The sequence below is a fragment of the Phascolarctos cinereus genome, unplaced genomic scaffold (assembly GCF_003287225.1).
Source record: "Phascolarctos cinereus isolate Bilbo 61053 unplaced genomic scaffold, phaCin_HiC Scaffold_726;HRSCAF=1367, whole genome shotgun sequence".
Classification (NCBI taxonomy): Eukaryota; Metazoa; Chordata; class Mammalia; order Diprotodontia; family Phascolarctidae; genus Phascolarctos; species Phascolarctos cinereus.
Genome location: NW_027556098.1, coordinates 32,965,474 through 32,988,824, shown reverse-complemented (window position 1 = coordinate 32,988,824; position 23,351 = coordinate 32,965,474). Strand labels below are relative to the sequence as shown.

General features: G+C 35.1%; 1 protein-coding gene across 8 annotated transcripts in view; it reads right to left on the bottom strand.

Moving 5' to 3' along the window:
* Positions 1 to 23,351, bottom strand: part of UBE3A (ubiquitin protein ligase E3A) — a 105,866-nt gene that overhangs the window by 58,082 nt on the left and 24,433 nt on the right. For 3 of the 8 annotated variants that reach the window (XR_013482776.1, XM_078146320.1, XM_020992790.2), the window contains 2 exons: positions 15,673 to 15,717; positions 15,208 to 15,261 (listed from right to left, as the gene is read on the bottom strand). Coding sequence is in view for 4 of the 8 variants with exons in the window: in XM_078146318.1 (XP_078002444.1) it covers positions 15,208 to 15,261; positions 15,673 to 15,717; positions 18,993 to 19,012 (119 nt within the window). In the remaining 4 variants the exon portion in view is untranslated. Of the gene's footprint in view, positions 1 to 15,207; positions 15,262 to 15,672; positions 15,718 to 17,099; positions 17,141 to 18,992; positions 19,113 to 23,351 lie in introns of those variants that run through there. The other 5 variants (XM_078146318.1, XM_078146321.1, XM_078146319.1 and 2 more) reach the window with 5 other exon arrangements.

Sequence of the window (23,351 nt, the reverse complement as noted above, 5' to 3'; positions counted from 1 at the left end):
TTTAAATAATTTTTAATGAACAAAACTATCCATTTTTGTTCTTATCTGACTCTAAGATACAGTTGATAACGCAGCACCAAAAAGAAGGAAAAACAAAAAAGAATTATAGAATGATAGAAACTGATCTGGGTAATACATATATCTCTCATAATAAACCTGATTTTCCCACAAGTCTTGTGATGTTGTGACTGCCTGTTGACAATATTCAGGGCAGCTAGGTGAAGCAGTGGATAGACTGCTGTGCCTGGAATTAGGAAGATTCATCTCCCTGTGTTAAAATCTAGCCTCAAATGCGTACTAGCTGTGTGACCCTGTTTCCTCACCTGCAAAATGAGCTGGAGGAGTTAAACAACAAACCCTTGCCAAGAAAATCCCAAGTGGGGTCAGGAAGTCAGACACGAGTGAAAGAAATGAACAACAATAATGTATATTCTTCACCTACTTAGTTTTTCTTGTCTGGACTACTAGGCAAATTTCTTTTGGACAATTAGGGAAGTCATTGAGAAGTCCCCAAAGTATTCTAGGTCTTAATGTAATCAGCATAAGGTTACCTTAAAAGCAGCCAAAAGAAATCACTTTTCTATTTGAAAATTGCCCAATATGTCCTCCAAGACACTGGTGAAATCTTTGATAATTATGTCTTCTTATTTTAATTTTGTTTGATATTGATAATCAGAAAAATGATTGAAATTTTGTATCTCTGTAGTTGTTATCTATCAGAGTACCTGTGTGATCTTAACTTGTTAAAGTAAATACTGAAATTTGCCAAGTCAAGCGCTTTTTATAATCAACAGACAACAAACAGTGGCATCCTGTGTACTCCACTCATCAGTCAACTGAGTCACTATAATGATATGCTCTACGGAAAACCATTTATAAGAGAGAGGGAGGGTAGGGGAAGGGAAAAGGAACAACCATGTTATTAAGTGCCTACTATGTTCCAGGCGCTGTAAGCATTTTACAAATATTATCTCATTTGATACTTATACCAACCCTGTGAGGTAAGTGCTATTATTATCCCCATTTTACAACTGAGGAGGTCAGGTTAGGCGGTCAGTGGTGAAGGAACTTGCCCAGGGTCACACAGCTAGGGTCTGAAGATACCAGGCCCAATGCTCTTATCCACTGCACCACGTGGATGCCCATTTACCAAAACCAACCTCTTTATTTCCGATATCAGTGATATCCTTAACATGTGCAGATAATTCTCATAAAAGTACAATAATAATGATAACAGCTAACATTTATATGGTTCTTACTTTGTGCCAGGCCTTGTGCTAAGTGCTTTACAATTAATATCTCATTTGGTGCTATCTTCAGGATCACAAACTTTGAATAATAAAACTGTATTAATATTTCCCTTCTTTGGAATCTGTTCCTCAGTGAGATATTTTGGAATTGATTCCCAAATGTCTTGAAAATTATGTTGCTGCCAGCACAAATTCCTCTTTCATATTTTTGGTCAGGTCAAAACAGTCTTCCTGCCTATTGGTATTCAACATTGAAACCAAATGTAGTAGAGTTCCATTATCATGGAGGAAAAGAAGAAATCGTAACAGAACCACCAGCCAATCTGTTTAATTTTTTTTCTCTCTGTTACCTTTTTTGTTTTATCTCTTAGCAGGATGTGGTTTAGTAAAGTCTCACTCCTCTTCCTGTTTTGTTAAATGATAACTGTTCCTGATCTTCCACCATTCTCTCTAATACTTTAAAAATGAGGTAGCACATGAATCCATTGTTACCCATTGACATCTCTCTCCACTGAACAATGAAATCAAGTGGTTAGTCAATTAACAAGTAAATTTATTAAATACCTACCACTTTCCAGACCCCCATGCTAAATGCTGGGGATAGAAAGGTACTGATGCTTGCCCTAAAGGACCTTGTATGCTAATGGGTTATTGGCTAACCCTATTTCTGAGCTCTTCCAACCTCAATATGAAGCTTACTTTTTTGCATGGGGAGATAACTATAGTCAATACCCTACATGTTGCTAAACACCATTGGAGAAAGCCACACAGTGTACCATAGTGTCTGGGTCCATTAGAAGTTTACAATAACTAATCTTACCTGAGGCTTCACTGCTCAATAGCAATCTTTCTACTCTTCTCTGATTGATCCTCTTTCCCACTTCATACAACACATATTTCAAACCTGCTCTTCTCTCCTCAAGCCACTGGCCCTAACCCCAAGGTCTTCCTTCATGCTTTACTGAAAAAGTTGAAATCATCCATCATCAGCTCCCTCTTCTTCCCAATTCTACACTTACAGCCTCCTCCTCAACATTATCATCTCAGTCACGTTCCACTCACAGAGGGAAAAATGACCTTTTTTCTTTCAAATATCAACTCTTCCTTTTATAATACCTGTCCAGCCAATTTCCTGACCCTCTAGAAACTTGCCCCTTTAATCATCATCCTTCTTTATGTTTCATTTTCAATTTCTCCTTTTTCAGTGGCTCCTGTTCTGCTTACAAAAGTGCTTTAAAAATCTTGCACTGATCCTATTATATTCTCAAGTTACTTCCCTATAAATCTCTACCTCTCCCAGCCAAGCTCCTAGAAAAAGCCATATCTATGTCTTGTCTTCAATATGTCACCTCCACACTACGCCTTTCAACCTCTTGCAATCTACATTCCATAAATACCACTTAACAGAAATTGATTTCTCCAAGGTTACCAATGGTCTCTTAATTGCCTAATACTAACCGCCTTGTCTCACTTTTCCTTCATTTTGAACCCTCTATAGCATCTGATGCTGGTTCACTCTTTTAGACGCTAACTCTCTCCCTGGGTTTTACTGACACTTCTGTCCCCTAATTCTCGCCATAGCTGTCTGGTCATTCTTATTAATCTCCTTTGCTGGATCAACATCCATGTCCCATCCCTTTTGTGTGGATATATCCCCATGGCCCATCTATCCAAGACCCAGTCCTTTTTTCCCTGTATATTCTCTGAAGTATCTCATCAGCTCTCAGATTTAGCTATCAACTCTATGTAGCCAACTCTCACATCTATATATTCAGCCCTAGGCTCTCTCCTGTATTTTAGTCCCATATATTCAACCCTTTCTGGACATTTCCACGTGGATGTCCTACAGACATCTCAAGCTCAACATGCGCAAAATGGAACTCATCATCTCTGCCCACCTCTGCCCACCCATTCTATGTATCTTGTTATTTCATTTTCTCTGTACATGTTGTTGTCCTCCCTCTTCTCCTAACACAACAAAATGTAAACTCCTTGAGGGCAGAGACTGTTTATGTTCTGCCTCTGTACCCCTACTCTCTGGCAGAGTACCTGGCACATAACTGGTACTTAATAAATGCTTATTGAATGAATCAATTTCCTCATCTTTTCAGTATCAAAAGCTAATTTAAATAGGGTGAGTTGAAGCAGTTACCATATTCATGTCTTCTCATCTTTATTCTTCCTTTTAATTTAATATTGACTTTGATTTTGTTTTATGATCTGGCTGCATACAGGAACTGCTTATGAAGTGACTCTCATATAGACCATTAACCTCCTAACTGGTCCTTCTGAATCAAGTCTCTCCCCAATTCAATGCTTCATACTTTAGCCAAAGTGATTTCCATTAAGTACAATTCTGACAATGTCATTCCCTTACTTACTTAATAACTTCTTATTACTTCTAGAATCAAGTATCAACTCATCTATTTAGCTCATCACATTCGGGTCCTAATGTATCTTTGCAGCCTTACTGTATGTTACTTCCCATCCTGTGCTCCGCAGACTTTTCAAATTGGCCCTTTCTTTGTTCCTCAATTACAACTTTCCATTTCCTGCTTCCATGACTAAAATGCCCTTCTTCCTCACTTGCACCTCACAGAATCCCTCTCTCCCTTCATGATGTAGGTCAACCACTGCCTTCTACATGAAGCCTTTCCCGATTCCCTCAACTGCTAGTGTTCTCTTCTCCCTCAAACTACCTTGTATTCATTTGCATTTATTCTTAAGTTTATTTTATCTATATATGCATAAACACACATGCACACACTCTTCTTGTCTCCTACATTAGAACTGTAAGCAAAGTCAAGAAAGGTTTCCCACTGAAAGTAACATGAACTTAACCTAGAAGGAACCAAGGAATTCTAAAAGGAAATGAGTATAAATTTCATTTCAAGCACAAGTGACAATCTGTGCAAAGGTATGAACGTAGGAAAAAGAATGCTGAGTCTGTTATTTTTATTGTGGAAGCACAATAGGGAACTAAAAATAATTTTATATTTTTAGTTATTTCGTGGGTTGCCACAACCAAATCCAGTTGGACACTTGCTGGCAATGAGCTTTTCAGGATTTAGGTAGGCTGGGCCTATATATTTAGCTAGACTAGGATAGTCTTTCTAATTTAATATAACCTAGCAGAAAGCACTGCTAGGACAGTCTTCAAGAACCTAGCAGTTAAGTCCAAGTCACAATGAGGCAACAGAGTAAGACTTTTGTGAAGGGAATTTAGCAACTAATTATTTCTTCATTGGATCACAATGGAATGTATAATTAATTTCACATAATTTTGCCAAACAAGTTAAAGACCAGATAGCTAGAATAAAACATCATTTAACAAGTACATGCTCTGCTAAACGAGATGGTTAAAAACAGAATATGCATGGAAAGTCAACACAAGATGCTGGTTCAAAATAGAAAAGTTTATCAATGGAATAGTGCAGTAACAGTAAAGCACAATAGTATATAGTATTAGATAAACTTAAGGATCTTAGTTACTGAGTAAGGAATTACTATTTGGCAAAACAGCTGAGAAAGTTAGAAAGTGGTCTTAAAGAAACTGGGTTCAGAACAACACATCAATTTTTAAACTCATACCTCCTCAGCACTCCCTGCCCATGGGGCCCTCTCTCTGTCCGGAGAGGGTAGGGTGGAATATCTAGCAGCTCCTCCAAGCTCCTCAGTTTGAGGAAGGCACTCCAGGAATTCGTTTCAGCATTTCCTACCTGACTACTTTCCTAGATTTCATGATCTTCAGAAACTCACAATTCTTCAATATGAAATCAACTCTGAAACTCTCATTTCCTCAGATCATTTCCCTCCCTGGCTGCAGGACTTCATCATGCCCCCTCAATGCGTAATCTTCCCCCAACCTCCACATGCTTTTCAGTTTCTTTTTAGATGCTGTCTTCTCCCACTGGAAGCCCAGGGACTGTCTTAAGCCTTTTTTAATATCATTAAATGCTTAATACAGGTCCTGGCACGTAGTAAGTGTTTAATGGTTACTGACTATTGATGCTTTGATATCATATACCTCAGTAAGTTCCAAATGGCTACATGACCTAGATATAAAAGATGGTAAAATAAACAAATCAGAGGAGTAGGCAAGGAGGCATTTCCAAGCTATAGATAGGAAAAGAGTTTGTGACCAAATAAAGGAGAAGATCATAGGAGACAATGATTTTGATTCATGTAAAATCAATGCATTTTGATCAATGCTGAATTGGAAATTAGACAATAAACTGAGAAAAAAAATTTGTTTTGGAAATTTCCCTGAAAAAGTCTTCTATCTACAATATTCAGGGAATTAATTTAAATATATAAGGATAACAGACATTTCATAATAGATAAATGGTCAAAGAATTGGAACAATCCATTTTTTAAAAAAAGGGCAAGCTAGCAATAACCATAAAAAATGGTTCAAATCATTATGAAGAGAAATGTAAATTAAAACTCTGATTTCCACCTCACAACCATCAGATTGGTGTAAAAAAAAAAAAGGAAAATGACAATTGTTAGTAAGACACAGAATGAAGAGAATACTAACATACTACTGGTGCCAATGTGAATTTCTCCAACCGTTCTGGAAAGAAATTTGGAACTATCACCTAAAAGTACTACTAAGCTCTATCCAGAAATACCATTACTAGGTATATATCCTGAGGAAATCACTACATACAAAAAATTTATAGTAGCACTTTTGTTGTAACAAAGAATTGGAAACAAGTAAATTCCTGTCAAATAGAATGCTACGTGAATGGAATAAAATGTGCTGTGAGAAATGAAAGGAAGAGATTCAGAAAATCTTAAGATTTGTATGAACTGATAAAAGGTGGAGTAAGTGGAACCAAATTGACTCCAATGACTCCAATATTATAGAGGAAAACAATTTTTGAAAAATTCAAGAACTCTGATTAATGCAACAACCAATCACTTCAAAAGACTGATAATGAATCATGTTTCTCACTTCTTGAAAGAGAGGTGATGGACTAGATACAAGGTGACTAGAGATACAAGGTGAGACATGGCCATATTTTCAGATATGGTCAATGTATGAATCTTTTTTACTAAGCTATATATAGTTGTTTTAAAGAAGGGCTTTCTTTCTCTCTCTCTTTTTTATGGTGGCGGTAGGGAGCAATGAAGGGAGAGTTATGAGTAAAGAATTATAAAGGAAGAGCAGAGTTAACAACAGTGATGCCAAAAATAGAGGACAAAATGAAACATTTATTTAAAAATGCACAGGAGAAAGTTCAGAAGAGGATATAGACAAGCAAGGTTAGTGCTGAACTACTACATTAATTTAATATATAGGGTGTCCCAAAATTTTAGTGTAGTTTTAAGCTTTAAAAGCTTAAAACTGCAGTAATAACTTTGAGATGTCCTATATACTTTAAAAAAAAACAAGCTGAATAGAGATTTACAGGATAACAGAGGTTCCTCTTTTTATGTTCTCTGTACACAGAGATGATTATTTCTGTTCAAGTTTCTCAAGTTCATAATTTAAATATTTAAAGAAAATAAGAAAAAGAAAGCTGACGTATATTGGTTAAAAAAATAGTGAAGTTAATCAATGCAAGAGATGGGTCAAACAAACTGCAGAAAGCAATCAAACATAGTGGGCAGGTTACTTGAAAAAACAAAAGACACTGACTATGGTGTAAGAAATTCCTATTTGACAAAAACTGCTTGGAAAACAGGAAAGCAGAAATTAAGTTTAGTCCAACATGTTACACTACAATAAACTCTAAGTGAATATGTGACCTAAAAAGGTCATATTATAAACAAAGAAGAGGAGAAAGGAGACACCTTTCATGACTCTAGCTAGGGGAATAATTCTTACCTAACCAAGGAAGGGAGATGATCATAAAAGATACAATAAATAATTCTGATTACATAAAGTTGAAAAGCTTCTGGCCAATCTGAGTAGTTAGAATTAGAAGGGGAAAAAAATTTTGTATACCCCTTGATCCAGCAATACCACAGCTAGGTCTATATCCCAAGAGGAATTAAAAAGGGGTGGGGGGAGGACATATTTGTTCAAAAATACTGTGAGCAGCTCTTCCTGTGGTGACTAAGAATTTGAAATTAAGGGGATGGCCATCAATTGGTGAATGGCTGAACAAGCTGTGGTATATGATTGTGATGGAATACTACTGTGCTACAAAAATGACAAGCAGGATGATTTCAGAAAAACCTGTGAAGACTTACATGACATGATACAAAGTGAAGTTAGCAGAACCAGGAGAACATTGTACACAACAACAGCAAAACTGTACGAACAACTGTGAGCGACTTTGCTATTCTCAGCAATACAATGATCCAAGAAGGCAATCCCAAAGGACTCATGATGAAAAATGCTATCCACTTACCAAGAAAAAACTGATATCATCTGAATACAGAAAAAGCACGCTACTTTTCTTTTTTTTGTTTGTTTGAGTTTTCTAATGACTAATATGGATATGTTTTACAGCACTGCACATATCAGATTGCTTACAGTTTTAGGGAAATGGGAGAGATGGGAAGGAGGGATAGAATTTGGAACTCAGAACAAATCAAAAAATGTTAAAAAATTGTTTTTACATGTAATTGGGGATTTTTTTTTAAATCAGAAGGATAACAATTAGGAAAAAAACACTGACAGAAAATTTCTCCAAATACAGTATAACAACTAAGATATGTAGAAGTATATATATGAGTTTATACAAATATATGAGCCACGCCCCAATAGATGAGTGGTCTAAGCTATTAACATGTAGTTTTCAAATGAAGAAATGCAAGCTTTCAACCACCATGAGGAAAAAAAGTGGCTCAAATAAATGAGATAAAAATTTTAAAAATTCAGAGGTTGCACCTTACACCTTGTTTAAAAATGACAAAAGAATAAATTAGTAGTAACTATTGGGGAGGCTGAAGGAGGTTAGGAACACAAGTATACTGTTGGAAGAATTGTAAACTGGTTTAACCATTAAAGAAAACAATTTGGAATTATCCCTCAAAACCCACTAAACGTATACACCCTATGACTAAATAGCAATAATACCACTATTAGGCATATACTGCCAACGAGACCAAAGAAAGAAGAAAAGAACAAAAACGTTTAAAGCAGTTCTTTTCTGTAGTGGCAAAGATCTGATCAGCCTCAGCATTCCACTTTTTTATCACCCTCTGCCTCTCTGACTGAAGCCATGAAATCTAAAACCTCCATTTAAGGAAGGAACTCAGCTCAGATATCTTATTTCTCACCTAGCTGAACTACTATGGGACTTCTCAGACTTCTCTACTATGCATATGCATTAGGTACTACTGGATAGCCTTTAGTGTGTTGGTCTTCCCCCATAAGATTATAAGCTCAAGGAAGCAAGGTGGTGTAAAGGACAGAGCACCAGCCTTAGAGTCAGGAGAACCTGAGTTCAAATCCAGTTTCAGACACTTAGTAGCTGGACAAGTCACTTAACCCTGAATGCCTCAAATTAAAAAAAAAATTGTAAATTCCTTGAGGTTATTGTCCCCCCACACACACACACATTTATATCTCTAGTGCTTAGCACAGTACGTGGCACACACTGGGAGCTTAATATATATTTACTGACAATTGAACTTATTTAGCCTGATATATAAGGTTCTTTGAAATACAACACTAACAGTTCATAATTTCTTATACAATGCTTTCTCTTGTTCTTTTACCTTAAAATGTTTGTATTTAAGTTCTTAAAAAGAAAAAAATTTTAAAGAAAGTCAACACAAGCTGACAGAAAAAAATTACTTCTGTTATCTTTAAAGAGTAACTAAATTATAAAACATGAAAAGGTTTCATTGGGTTATCAAACAAATTTAAGGAAAAAATCTTTTAAAACTATGTTATTTGCTATTTTGTTTAAAAGAAAACCTTGTACAAAATGACTAAGTATAAAATTAAACCATTTGTGCCTATTCAAAAATCTGAATATTTTAAAATCAGAAATCTTTGCTAGCTCACTTAGCATTGCTACAGATGCACATGTATATGTCTATTTTTCATAATTATGTTATCTCTTACTATTTATTCTTTAGTATTTTATTTTTAGTATTTAAACATGTATTACCTATTATAAACATTATTTACATACAAATACTATAAGATGGGACTAGAATTATTAAGCCTTGCAAAGATGGCATAACCCATACACCTAAGGTTAATTATGATCTTACAGGGACTAACTCCTCTTTGTAATATGTCTCTCTACTACCCTCTATTGGAGAAGAGAGGTATTATTACTCCTGTTTTCCAGGACTTATACTTGGACTACTTCTGTATTTCTGCTATTCTCTTTTCTATATTCCATAAAATGTAGAAAGCTTTTATACATAGTCATGCTGATAATTATGTTAATGGATAACAGTACTGACATTCACCCCATGTAGAAAGACCACACATGAATTCTATTTTGCCTGGGAATGTGTATTTGCAGTAACATTCAATCACTCTACAAGCATTTACTATGTCTACTATGGGCCAGGTACTGTGCAAGGTGCTAGAAATCCAAAGAAAAAATTGGAATGGTCTGTGATCTCTAGGAGCTTTCACTATATATAAGCTCCTAGAAATGCTCAATGCTTCAAACAAACCAAAGAAGCCATATTACCTAGTACTGATCTCAGGAAAAAAAAAATGGGGCTACTTGTCTTCTATATTATAGAAATCTTCTCCTTATATCAAAAAAGAATTTATGCAAAGTGAATAATATTATCAACAAGAACTTGGACGCTGTATTAAGTTACTTGCTTTTCCATAAACATTAATTTTTTCCTAGATTAAGGTAATTTCTTTCACGAAGAAAAATAAAAAAGATCAGAAATGATACCAGAAGCACAAAAACAGCTAATTAATGTGTTAATAGTTCTTCTAGCTGGTCCCTCCCAACCCACCCTGCATCCAGGTTTGGAATGTACTTCCCTGAATCTTCTTATCCTTAGCCAACACTTACATATCTCTGTGAAGCCTTTACAGATCTCCTTAGATACTTATTTCTGTTTGTCCCTCTTCAAATCACCTTGTATTTACTTATTGGTATACATGTTGTGTTCCCTAGTGGCTTCTAGGTGGTACTAGAGTGCTGGACCTAGAGAGAGGAAAACCGGAGCTCAAAATGTGGCTTCAAACACTACTAGATGTGTGACCCAGAGCAAGTCAGTGAACTGCTTTCAAACTCAGTTTCTCATCTGTAAAATGGGGGTAATATTAGCACCTATCTCCAAGGATGACTGTGAGGATAAAATGAGATAATATTTGTAAAGTACTCTGAAAACCTTAATGCTCTATGTACATTCTACCTATGATGATGATGATGATGATAAAGAAGATGATCTCTTTGAGAGCTGAGACAGCCTCTTCTGTCTTTGTATTTCTACAACCTACTTCAGGGCTTTGCAACAGTGGGTGCTTAGTAAATGTCTGTTGAGTTGAAATGAATTATTAAGCGAGGGATACTTCTCCCACTTTTCATAAAATACTGGTTTTAGAAGTGATAAAATACTTTCAAATTCTCAAGTAACTGATAAAGCTATGAATTTAAATGTTTATATCTAGCAAAATCATAAAAATGCTATGTATCAGGATTTCACAAAGGAATTGGGATTTCTGGATACAAATTACTTTAAAAACTGTACTTTAAGGAGTAATATTTTCACATTAATTTCTTTTTTCTTTTTTTTTTTTGTGAGGGCAATTGGGGTTAAGTGACTTGCCCAAAGTCACACAGCTAGTGAGTGCTATGTGTCTAAGGGTCGGATTTGAACTCACGTCCTCCTGACTTCAGGGCCAGATCCACTGTGCCACCTAGCTGCCCCACATTAACTTCTTTTTAGCGAAAGGTCTGTATCTTAATAGCTCAAGTTTTATGTGGTATTTAGAAGAGCATCATTTACTTAGTAAATATTAAGAACTCTGAAGGACTTATTATTATTATAGCAAAAACCTGGTTTCCTTGATACATTTTAAATTTGACAGAAACTTCATTTCTTTCCCATCTAATTTTTCCTAAGCTACATAAATGATATGAAATAATGACGTACACAAATACTCTAGCAACCAAGTATTTGTGGGGAAGGATTATCTTTTAAAAACATTTACAGGGGCAGCTAGCTGGCGCAGCGGATAGAGCACTGGCCCTGGACTCACGAGGACCTGAGTGCAAATCCGGCCTCAAACACATAACACTTACTAGCTGTGTGACCCTGGGCAAGTCACTTAACCCCATTGCCTAGACAAAAAAACAAAACAAAACATTTATAGCCATTATGACTACTTATTCATGGGTATATAAAGAAGGAACGCTGTGTTTTCATAGACAAAAGTAGTTGAGATCTATAATAAATTAGCCTTTGTATGAATGACTTAATGATTCTAACTAGGAGTTTCTAAGGTATAGTCTAATAACAGCTCTGACAGTGATTTGCTATATCATACCTCACCATTAAGAGATTTTGATGCAACCTCCAATTTTAGAAACTGAGTTAAGAAACTTGAAAGGAGTGTGTGTTGGGAGAAGAAGGAAGACCTGAGTATACTACTTCTATTACTTTTTTCTGGCTTTACATACCAGGTATCTGGTAAATGTTTAACAATCAGCTCTCTGAAAACACATGACATACTTTTATATTTAAACTGCATTATTAACAATTAACAACACATGACATACTTTTATATTTAAACTACATTATTAACATCTTCTCCATCATTTTAAATCTCGACAATCAACAAAACAATATATGAAGCCCTTACTTGCAGCATCTGCTAATTTCAAAAGTATAAATACCCATACTTAAAATTAAAACAACAGGTTCTAGTAAAGTGATAAGAACTGGCTTCAGCATGCCCCTGCTTTACACCTAATTTATGGATGATAATCACTAAGTGACAAGAGGGAGAGTATTTATACTAATTCCAAGTTATTTTCATTTAACTTTGCCATTACTGTCACACTAATATTATTCATTTAATAAAATGTAATAGGTTTGACTCACCTCCTACTTTCTGAGAAGACTCAGTATCAATTGTTCATCCACCCCTATATTCCTAATACCTATCAGACATTTCCACAGGAATGTTGTGATAATATTTCAAACTCATTTCCAAAACAGAACATACTTGCCCATGAAACTTAATACTCCTGTTGATTTCTCTACTTCTGTCAATTGTCAACATCATTCACCCATTAAAACTTCAATGTTATATCTGACACCTTTTCTCTTCTCCATCACTCACATTCAGAAATTTAACAAGTCCTCTCAATTCTATTTCCATATTCTGCCTACCTACCCCACTGAATAGCTGTCTGAATCTTTCTCAAATCTGCCTGTCCCCTTCAACTTCAACATCATCATGGCAAAAACTGTCATTATCAAATTCCTGCTCTAGTGAAAGAGAAAGGTCTGTTCCTTTCCAAGCTAAAGAGCACTGTAGTCATTTAATCATAGACTCACAGATTCCTGTAAGTTCAAACGGGACTTCAGAAATCAAATGGTTCAGTCCCCAGGTGACATATGCATCCCACTGAAATCAGAACTACCAAGTAACTAATCAGCTTGTTAGACTTCTATTCGTTACACCAAGATCCGGTCACTTCATTCTTGTATTCAAAATCCTTCAATGACTCTCTACTGCCTGGTTAAGTCTCACTGCATAGCCAAGGTAACCTCCATATCACTCTAAGAATTTCACACTATTTTCCTTTGTGTATCTTCATGCCTCAAGACTCACTCACTCTCACCGTCTCCATAACTTCTGGCACGATGACCACTCACACCCCTCAACCTGGGGTGCATTCTTCCTTATCTCTATCTCCAACTCCTTCCTCCAACCTCAAAACCATTTTACCTGTCTTATGTTCTTATTATATACTACTGTTATTATACAGTATTACATATTTAAATAAAGTGCGGTTGCCCTCTTGCTAGATAATACATTACATGAGGGCTAGGATGATGCTATATCTCAATCTACCTCAGCATTTGGAACAATGCCCTATACATAGTAGGCATTTAATAAATAGGCGCTTACTGAATATTTCTTCAGTTTTCAAAGTAAAGAGCACTATTATCATTTAACTGTAGAATCACAGATCCATGGGAATTCAAATGGGACTTCAGAAATCAAATGGTGATGTATGGATTTTGTTTGAAAGCAGCCCTAACAAGTAACCATTCAGACTGTGTGACAACCCCTGTTGTGGGAACTCACTAAACCTCAGAAGCAATCCTTTCCATTTCTGAACTGTGATATTAGCAAATTTTTTTCTTCCCACTAAACCAAAATCTGCAATTTTATAAATTATACACAATGGTCCTAATTCTGCTATCCAAAACCAAGCACAGCAAGTTTAATTTCTCTTCCACATGAAGATTTATAGATTACAGGAGTTGGATATAGCCTTGCAGGTTATCTAGCTCATCCCCTTCATTTTACAAATATGATAACTGTACATATTTCAGCTTTTATTTGATACAAGAATACTAGTTTTTTTTCCCTACAATTCAACCTTAAAAGAGTCAGATGACCAATTCTACTAGCATCTGGCAACACTGATAGGAAATATATGAAAAAACTAGCTGAAATTATATGAATCAGAGGAATATGATGTAAGAAGGCATTGGAAAGGTCTTAGAAAACATGGAAGGAGTACTTCTTTTTATTTCAGGAAGCTGGTAATCTAGGAATATTCTTTGATCTATAATAATCACTGAATGTATGAGATAAAAGCCACAACCAAAAAATAATGGAAAATTTTATGATGCACTGCCTGACTAAAGGGAACAGCCTCTAATTTGGACAGCTCTAACTATTCACGTTCACGCAGCACTTACATAACCTGGTCTTGGAAATTTTTTCTTCTTAAATTTTTTAATGGGAATGAAAAAAATGTGAAGCTAAAAAATGTTTTGAACAAAATTTAATAAGTAAAGCAGTGTACAAGAAAAATAAAGCATATATTCAAATAGCCATGCTAAGCATTCAAATGGAACATTAAGTCAATTGCTTAAAAACAGAGAAATCAGACAATCTTAAAATTGGAGGGACCTTAAAAATCACCTAGTCCAACACCTACCTGAAGAATGAATCTCCCAGTTTCAAGGCACATTTTACATGTGTCTCATCTACTTTTCAGGATATATTTAAAGCTATGTCGCCAGAAGTATGCTTGCTTAAGCTTATGAGGAAGAAAAGAAACAAGCAAAAAACTCTTCAACTTTCTGCAGAGACCAAACAGAAAATTTTATTTGACAATTTTTTTTTAAATTAAGCAATTGATGGGGTTTAAATTTTAAATATTCATATCCCCTGCTGTGTTTCTGTCATAAAGAAAAAACTGAATGCAATGAACACAGGACCAGGGTTCAGGCTAGCTCAATTTTAGTCCTGGGCTGGGTATTTCAGCAGCTGGGGTATTATAGATATGTCACATAACTTCACTAGGCCTCATTTTTCTTGATGGTAAAATGAGGAGGTGAGGAGGTCGGGGAAGGAGGAAGAGGGGTTGGATTAAATGATCTCTAAGGTCCCATCCAGATTTCAAATTCTCTACTCTATGGCTTTTGTCATCCACCCCCCTGGAAATAAATAATATTAAGTATTACTGTAACAGTAATTATCTCAGTTTACATGGTAGTTGTGCTCCTAGAAAAGGATACAAGTTAAATCATATTAGATATACTCAAGAAGCTCATTACTTGAAAGCTATAATACAGATCAAAATGCTCTGAATACTATAAAGCACTACGCAAATGCAAGATAGCATAATCACTGTTGTTGGTTATAATAACTGAACTCTGTGTGGTAAATCCTTTTTTATAAAGTCAAGAATCTTTTTTCTCATATGGTTATTCCCCCTTTATTTATTTTATGAGTTTAGATTTTCATATACAGGTATTTGATTCTCGTAGAGTATAGCACACCTGTACTGAATGAAAAATTTTGCCTACCTACCCCACTGAATAGCTGTCAGATTCCAGTCTCTCCAGTGGAAGTGGGACTGAAAAGCTGGAAGAGAGAGATGTGAAGAGCTAGAACTACACTTGCACATTTCTGCATTTCTCCCTTCCACCACACAAGTAGAAGGCTGAAGAGACAATAAGATATTCAGGCCACAGAGAAATTAAATGTTATTAAATCTGCTACCATCTCTAATTATGAAAAAGTAGAAGGCTCTAGGGGTATGCTAACATCTAGAAGAGGAAGACTTCAGTAAAGTCAATGACTTGCAGTTAGAGCTAAGAAGTACAAAACAGGTAAGCATGTTTCTGCTCGTGGCTATTTTAAGATCTCATATAAAGTCAATTAATTTTGAAAATACATATTTTATATCTTCTATACTGAAAATTGTAACAGCCATTTATAAAAATAAAGTAATTACACTAAATTTCCCAAATAATGACTACCAATTTTACTTACATTCGGCTAGCTTCGATGTCGTCAGAGTGAGGTTCTCCTGGTGATCTACAAGATGTAAGCAAAAAACATTAAGCAAAACTACTTTCTGAAATATCTATATATAATTATTTTAGAAGATAACTTTCTCTAAAATAAATCTGGTAATACATTAAACTCTTTAGGTCACAACATATTACTAAAAGCCAAAATTTTCAAATTCATAATACATATTGAAAAAACTCAAACACATGAGGTTGCACACTATGTTTTTTTAAAAAATACAATTTACCTAATAAAACCTAGTGTGTTATCTTCCTAAGAATAATATACAGAATCCTACAGTAGTATAAGGAATCAAAATCTGAGCGAGAAATCAAGATTATGCCTGGAGAACAAAAATTTTAGCTAAAAATACACAACTGCAAAGTTTTCTAGGGTCAAGCCTGGACTAACACCTCTTATAGAATGATTCACTTATGCATCATGCAAAACTGCAAGTCAGTCTAAAAGGATCCAAGTTGACATGATAAGTTACCAGCTCATAACAGTTTGACCATTCTTATTTTTATTCTTATTCACCATTCAATACTGACATTACTTTGGTTTCCTTGTGCACATACTAACTAGTGGTGCTAAGAGATACTATTGACCAGAAGTAAACTTGAATGGTAAGAGAAACTAAACCTTGGATTAAAACTTTGCTGTAGATAGTTGAGAATTGCCCATTAAATATAAAATTGCCAACCAGTGGTTTTATAGTATTTTGTTTGTCAACAGAAACTATATATCCCTATTTTATCGAGATATACTCAGAAAGCCAAGTCTACTAAATCAATCCTAATTCATTTCTAGAGTGCACGAACCTTCCTTACCCTATATGTTGCTGTTAGAAAACAGGCTGAGTTCCAGGAAGTATATTCACTTTATTAGCAGTTTTAAACCATGTTATAGTATAGTATAATACAAACATTATTTCCAATACTTGCAAACTTAAAATTAATTTTTTTTTAAAGCAAAGACTAAGTTTTCAAAGGGGCATCAAGTCTTAAACCTAGGAATTAACCAGAAAATGAGGATTTGAACTTCAAAATTTTAAAGACATCAGAAGAATCTTAAAATCAGAGCCACCAGAAAAAAGCATAATTCTGTGTTTTCCACTTCTCTTAAAACTATTTTAAAATTACCTCTTTAGTTGACTTTCAAAACTTGTTTTCCCTTGTCTGTTCATAGTATTGCTAAGAACAAGAATGCATAAATAGGTCCCAGTTCAATAATTCATTTTAGAACCTTTATACAGTAGTATTAAAATTAAAAGTGTCAATGAAAATCACTTTAAGAACTAAATTGATAGCCTGCTGGAGGTGGCAGTGACTTGGCTGTGACACATATGCAAAAATTTCACTCCACCCTCTCCCCCAGGGAGCAAGCAAATCACCTTCGTGACACACCTGGTCTCCACCAGCCTTGTGGGTAAGAACCCCAAGATTGCTTCCAAACTTGTATCTCCCAGACAGAAGAGCTAAAAACTGATGATAACCCCATGTACCAGCTGACTCATTTTTGAAAGTGCGACCCTCCAGCATCAGATGTCATATTGTAAGGAGGCAGAGCAGGCTTGCAAAACAAAAAATAAACCTGCTGGCACTAAGGGAAGAGAGGCAGATTAGAAGCTTTCAAACACTTAGGCAGCAAAACTTTCAAAATTAACAGGAAAGATAAAGGAATAAAGGAAAAGGGGAGGACCCAGAGAGAACATAGAAAAGGGGAAAAAAAACTGCAAAGGTATAAAGATAAGACACAAGCAAGGAGGAAACAAATCCAAGTCTTAGAAGCAAAGATATTTAAGTGCTGCAGAGATGTGAGACTCTTTTAGAAGAGGATGGAAGCTATGTCAATTACCATATAACAATTACATTCCAATCTAGCTTTAGGGTCTAGCTTTTCCCATCTCTGTTGGCTCCACTGAGGAAAATGGTGACTAACATCTAAATAAAACTACTAGGTTGTTCTCTTTAACTTGGTCTTGGAAAGTGACCACTTGCTCAATACTATTTACAAGTGATGAATAATTTAAAATCAATCCAGACTGGGAAAAAGACAAAAAGAGATGAGTAAGAAAGGAAGGACAGATTAATGCCAGTTTCAGTTTCCTAAAATGCCAGTTTCAGAGACTTGGTTTAAATCTTTTATTTAAATGATTATCCTATATGTCTTCCTAATCAATTTTATAAATGTGATTGTTTTTAATTAAAAGAAAAGTGAGTTCCACAGAACAAACAGAAAAAAAACTTTCCTTGTAAAAATTTAAATAATCAGATCTATACTAAGTTTCTAGTAGCCCTGCTTACATTATATTTTGCAAATTAATTTTCTAGCTCAATGGTGATGGAAGACAGGAAACAAAACTAGCAAATTTCCAAGTCAGGTCCAACTTTCAAAAACTGGAGTATCAATTACCTTGTAATGATATTAAATAATATTTAATCAAACTTGTTTATTCAATAGGAAGCTATTTATTCTTTCATGTCAAGTATTTACAATTTTTAAAGAGTACAATAAAAAATTTTATATATATATAAACTTAGAAAATGTGACCAAAGGCAAAAATTACTTTGGGGGCACTCTCTTACTAAAAATGTTATGTGAAAAATTACAAAAGATTTTCATTTAAAAAATTTAACAATAAGCAAATTATTTTAGAAATAAAAAATTTCAGAGCAAATGCTCACATAACTTTCAGCTTTGATTTGGATTGCAGAAAATGTGATCACAAGACACCCATTAATCTGAATACTGCAGCATGAGCTAGCAAATTCAAATGGTGGCTCACTTCCAATAATACTGGGTGCAGCTTCTCCATCCTGCAAGCCACTCCTTCTACCTCCACTGTAACTCTCTAGGAGAGAAAAGTACACTGGTTTTATTAAAGCTGTAAAATCTTCTAGAGTAGTGTTTCAATAAAAAGTTCATCAAATAAGAGGTACATTTTAAAGCTGAAACTTCTAATAAGTCTTCTAATATTATTTTCCGTAACATTCAGAATTAAATTTTTACTGAGGCATAAACCTGGAATCATTTCCCTACCAAAACAGTTTGCTCTATTGTTTATCCATACAGACTTATAGTGATGGCTGCTACTGACATTTTTAAAGAGGCGGAAAAGGTAGTGATAATTTTTGGAAAGATATGAAAAAGTAAGTCAAATGTTAGGCCCAATACTCTTGATTGTATTTCTATCAGTTTTATATTTTTTTATTTGTACAACTACTAATAATCATCGCATAATCTTACTTTATAAGAAGATAGCCCACCAAAGACCATGAAATAACATTCAAAGTTACCTTTTACAAGCTGTGGCCATTCGGTGACATCGAGGTGATCACAGCTTTGAGTCACTGATTAAAAACAGGTTGTCACACCAGTCTAGTTGCTAACTTGAGCTGAGCGTAGGTTTAATAATTCTAATAAAAACAAACTTTCAGTTAGAATTCCTCAGAATTTAGCATTTCAATCCAATCCAATGTTCAGAGCACTCCTCTTTAAAACTTTTGTCAATTTCTAAATATAAGAGCATACCAATTACAATCTTCAATTTTTCAGAAACAACAATTTATTAAGTATCGATTAAGTAAGGCACTGTGATAGGCATGAAGATAGAAAGATTGCTACAACAAAAATGCTGCTTTCAAAGAAATTCCTGTTGAGTGTGGGGGGAAAGGGGAGACAGGGATGTTGGTGTTGGGGGTAGGAATGGAGGTGGTGGAATGTAAACAAACAACTATAAAAAACCAGTATGATAAGCTGACAAATGCAAGGGAGAGGTTCAGGTAAAACGCTAGGAGATATCTGAGGACAGAAAGAACATTTTTAGCTCAAGGAAATCAGAAGATAAAACTTACTGGAGGAGGTGGCACTGAGCTGAGCCTCAAAGGAAGGGAGATAGATATAGGGCTTTTGAGGAGAGGGGGATCCATCCTAGCCATAGGGAAAAGCCATAGGCATAGGTATAGAGATCAGAGAAGGCAGGAGCTGAACGGGAAACGGAGAACAGTTTAGTTTGTCTGAAACAGCGTATATATAAAGGAGAATAATATGAGACAAGGTTGGAAAAGTAGACCGAAGCCATACTGAAGGGTCTTGAATGTAAGGAAAAGAAGGCTCAACTACTACTCAGTACTCAATGGAAGATTTTTCCCTACCGTAAGGTGAAAAAAAGGATTTATTAGGTGAGGGACAGACTGGACAGGAGAGAGATTATAGGCAGGAACTGCTAAAAGGAATATATACTAGTTTAGGTAAGAAGAAATAAGGGCTTGAACTTACCCTCAGTAGAATGGGAAATAAGGTAAAAGAATGGGAGAGAGAGATTCCAGAGGAAGAACTGATAAGATTTAGCAACTAACTAGATGTCAGAGGTGAAAAAGAAACAATGTTTAATAATGATTCTTCTGGTAACTGGTTACGAGCCTATGACTGCGAGAACAGTGATACTGCCAACAGAAATAGGTAAATTAGAGGAAGTGGTAGTTTTCAGGGGAAAAGATACTAAGTTCAGTTTTGGACATGTTGAGTCTGAGGTAGGGTGGGATATATGTCAAAGGGAATTGGAAATATAGGTCTAGAATTTTGGGGAAGTGGGTAGAGAGAAAGATTTAGAAAATAAATGTATAGAGGTAATAATTCAAGCTATGGTTTTTAAAACTTCTTTTCTTATATTTCTCCTTAATTAAGCTCATCAGTTTATAATTTGCTTATAGCCTGTACATATGAATATGAACACAAGTTCGGAGTATGGGACATAAGATACAAGCAAAACTTATGGCAGTAGATTAATGGGACCATCATGAACATTGAGATTTTGAAAAAAAGTCAGTAACTGAGCATATACTTGAAAGAACAATATAAACATATAAATGAATACTGAGGACACACTCAGGAGCCCTTGAAGACTGGCTTGAATTACTTTATGAGGTTGGACAAATGTTAGCAAAACTCCTTAGAAACACTAATTTTCAAATGTATAAAACTTATCGTCCAAAAGCTAAACAATTTTCTAAAAAGAGACAACAAAATAAACCTATGTGTATACACACACACACACCCCCTCCCTATATACATTGATGTTCCTTCCCAAATTGACTGTTCACTACCACGGCTGGCCTTATTAGTAACCTTTCAATGGATGTTGTGTCTGAGCTCACAATTACCAGAAGTCCTCATCGTTATACTAGTTCAGGTAGGATACACAAGTCCAAAATGCTACTTGAATATGTACCTTAATTGTTTGCTAGTTTCACTCTGCCCCACCAAGCTACAGCAGGCCAATGAGAAGACAGCTCTAGAAAGAGCCAACACCTCTAGCCAAGTGGAATTGACACCTAGTAGTTTGACAGAAGTTTATGGAACTGGCCTTAAAGAAACATTATAAGGAACCTCACTTACAATATATGATGGGGAGGAAAAATGGCAGCACTGTACCACTAAATAGTTCAAGAGGGTTCTGTATTCTGAATGTAAAACTTATAGACTACAATTATCTAAAAGAAGTCAAAAGGTCATTCCTAGGCCCTCAAGGAATCTAAGCCTAAGAAGTATTATAGATTTAGAGCCAGAAGGAAATTTCCAATCAAATTTAATATACCCATTCAGGCAAGAAATAGGTATATATACCCAGAAAGAACTGAGTCTCCTAAGGTTTGTAGGTTTCTTAGCACACCTGCCTCAACAGCAGCTGAAGACTACAAAAAATCTTCCAATCAAAACCGTAAGAGTTTTCAAGAGTACCTTGATGTCAGACATTTTCTAGGGACTTGAGTACTTGAGGAGTAATATACTCCTTTCCAGTCTATACTCAAGTAGCTACCAGGATCCACTGAGTGGTACCAAAATGACAACAACATTTTAGATTTCAAGTATTACTCAGTCTGGATTATCTTATCAAAATGATATACACTAAAATGCAAAAATAATTTATTAGTAATAATTAGTTACTAATATTACTATTGTAGCTATTACTAATTTCTAATCAGTAATTAGTAATAGCTACAAACATTTTGGATGTTACTGACAATTACCTGTTACATCTCCCTTCTCATTTTATAGGTATTTTTTAAATTAAAGAAACTGCTCTGTTCCTATCCCCTAAGGGTCTGAGCATATAGTCCCAAATAGGTTAAATAAATATTTTATTTATTTATTTTATTTCTATGTTCCATTAGGATTGGGAAAATCTTCAAATACTGACAAGCATAGTCAAGAGCTGACATTGAGATGTTATTTTCATACGAATATTTAAAAAAAACATAAACATACCATATTTCTCTAGTACTTCAGGTGATCTTGTGAATTCTAAAATCAGGCTCCTACAGAATCCTGACCTATAATACAAAAACATGCCTTATTTTAAATTTTTGAACCAATAAACCACGATCTTTATTTTCATTATATAAAATGTTTTAAAATAAAATTATCAATACACATTTAATGTATGCAATATGCATTAATATGGATACCATATACCCTATTACTTCTTAGGTTGTCTAATCAGTATAGTGACAAAACTGAAGTTGTAATTCCAGCTCTTGCTTCTGCTGAATCAAAACACACAAGGCCTTAAGTATACTACCTAAACCATCATTATGAATTATTTTTAAAATTTATGGTTAAAGCATATAAAGACTCTGCAATATCTAATACTTCAAATTTAGGTGTTTCAAATATGTTCTTAATTTTTTTTTCCTTAGGCAATTGGGGTTAAGTGACCTGCCCAGGGTCACATACTGTCAAGTGTCTGAGGTCGGATTTGGACTCAGGTCCTCCTGATTCCAAGGCCTGAGCTCTATGCCCTGCACCACCTAGCTGCCCCAAAGATATTTATTCTTGTTTGTTTGATTAGTTTTTGCCACAATTGGGGTGAAGTTACTTGCCCAGGATCACATAGCTAGTAAGTGTCTAAGGCTGGATTTGAACTCAGGTCTTCCTGACTCCAGAGCCAGTGCTTTATCACTGTGCCACCTAATTGCCCCTCGTTCTCAATTTCTTTTATTCTCAATCTCTTATAATGGTTAGGGTTCATACACAGAAACTTGTCCATTTGCAATTTAGAATATTTATTTCTAAGTGGCCAAATGGGCCACAAAAAAACACTGATATTTATGGACACTAGCTTATATAGCATGTGAAGAAAAAAAAAACTCAGGTCCAAATAGAAACTGTTTTTCTTCTTGTCTTTCAAAGTGAATGCCACTGTTTTTTTTAAGCTCATTAAGGCAAACTTCTCAGAGCCTAAATGCCTTCAAAAGCCATTGATTTGGTTTTTTCCCCCTTTACATTTTCTTGCATCAGGGAGTGTTCTATTCTTCTGCTTCTGAATGAACCTAAAATTATTTTTTTGTGGTGGGGCAGGGATTACCTGGCTCTTTAGAAATAATGCTTAATGAAAGAAATTATCTGTCTGATCTATGAATAGGGAATAGTTCTTGACTAAACAAGAGGGAGAAGTTCACAGGACGTAAAATGGACAATTTTCATTACGTAAAATTAAAAAGGGTCTGCACAACAATACCAATGTAGCTAAAATTAGAAGAAAAACAGCTAACTGGAAGAAAACCTTTGGGGCAGTTTCCCCGTTAAAGATTTCATTTCCTAAGATATAAATAGAATATTGTCAAATTTATAAGAATAACAGCCACTTCCCAATT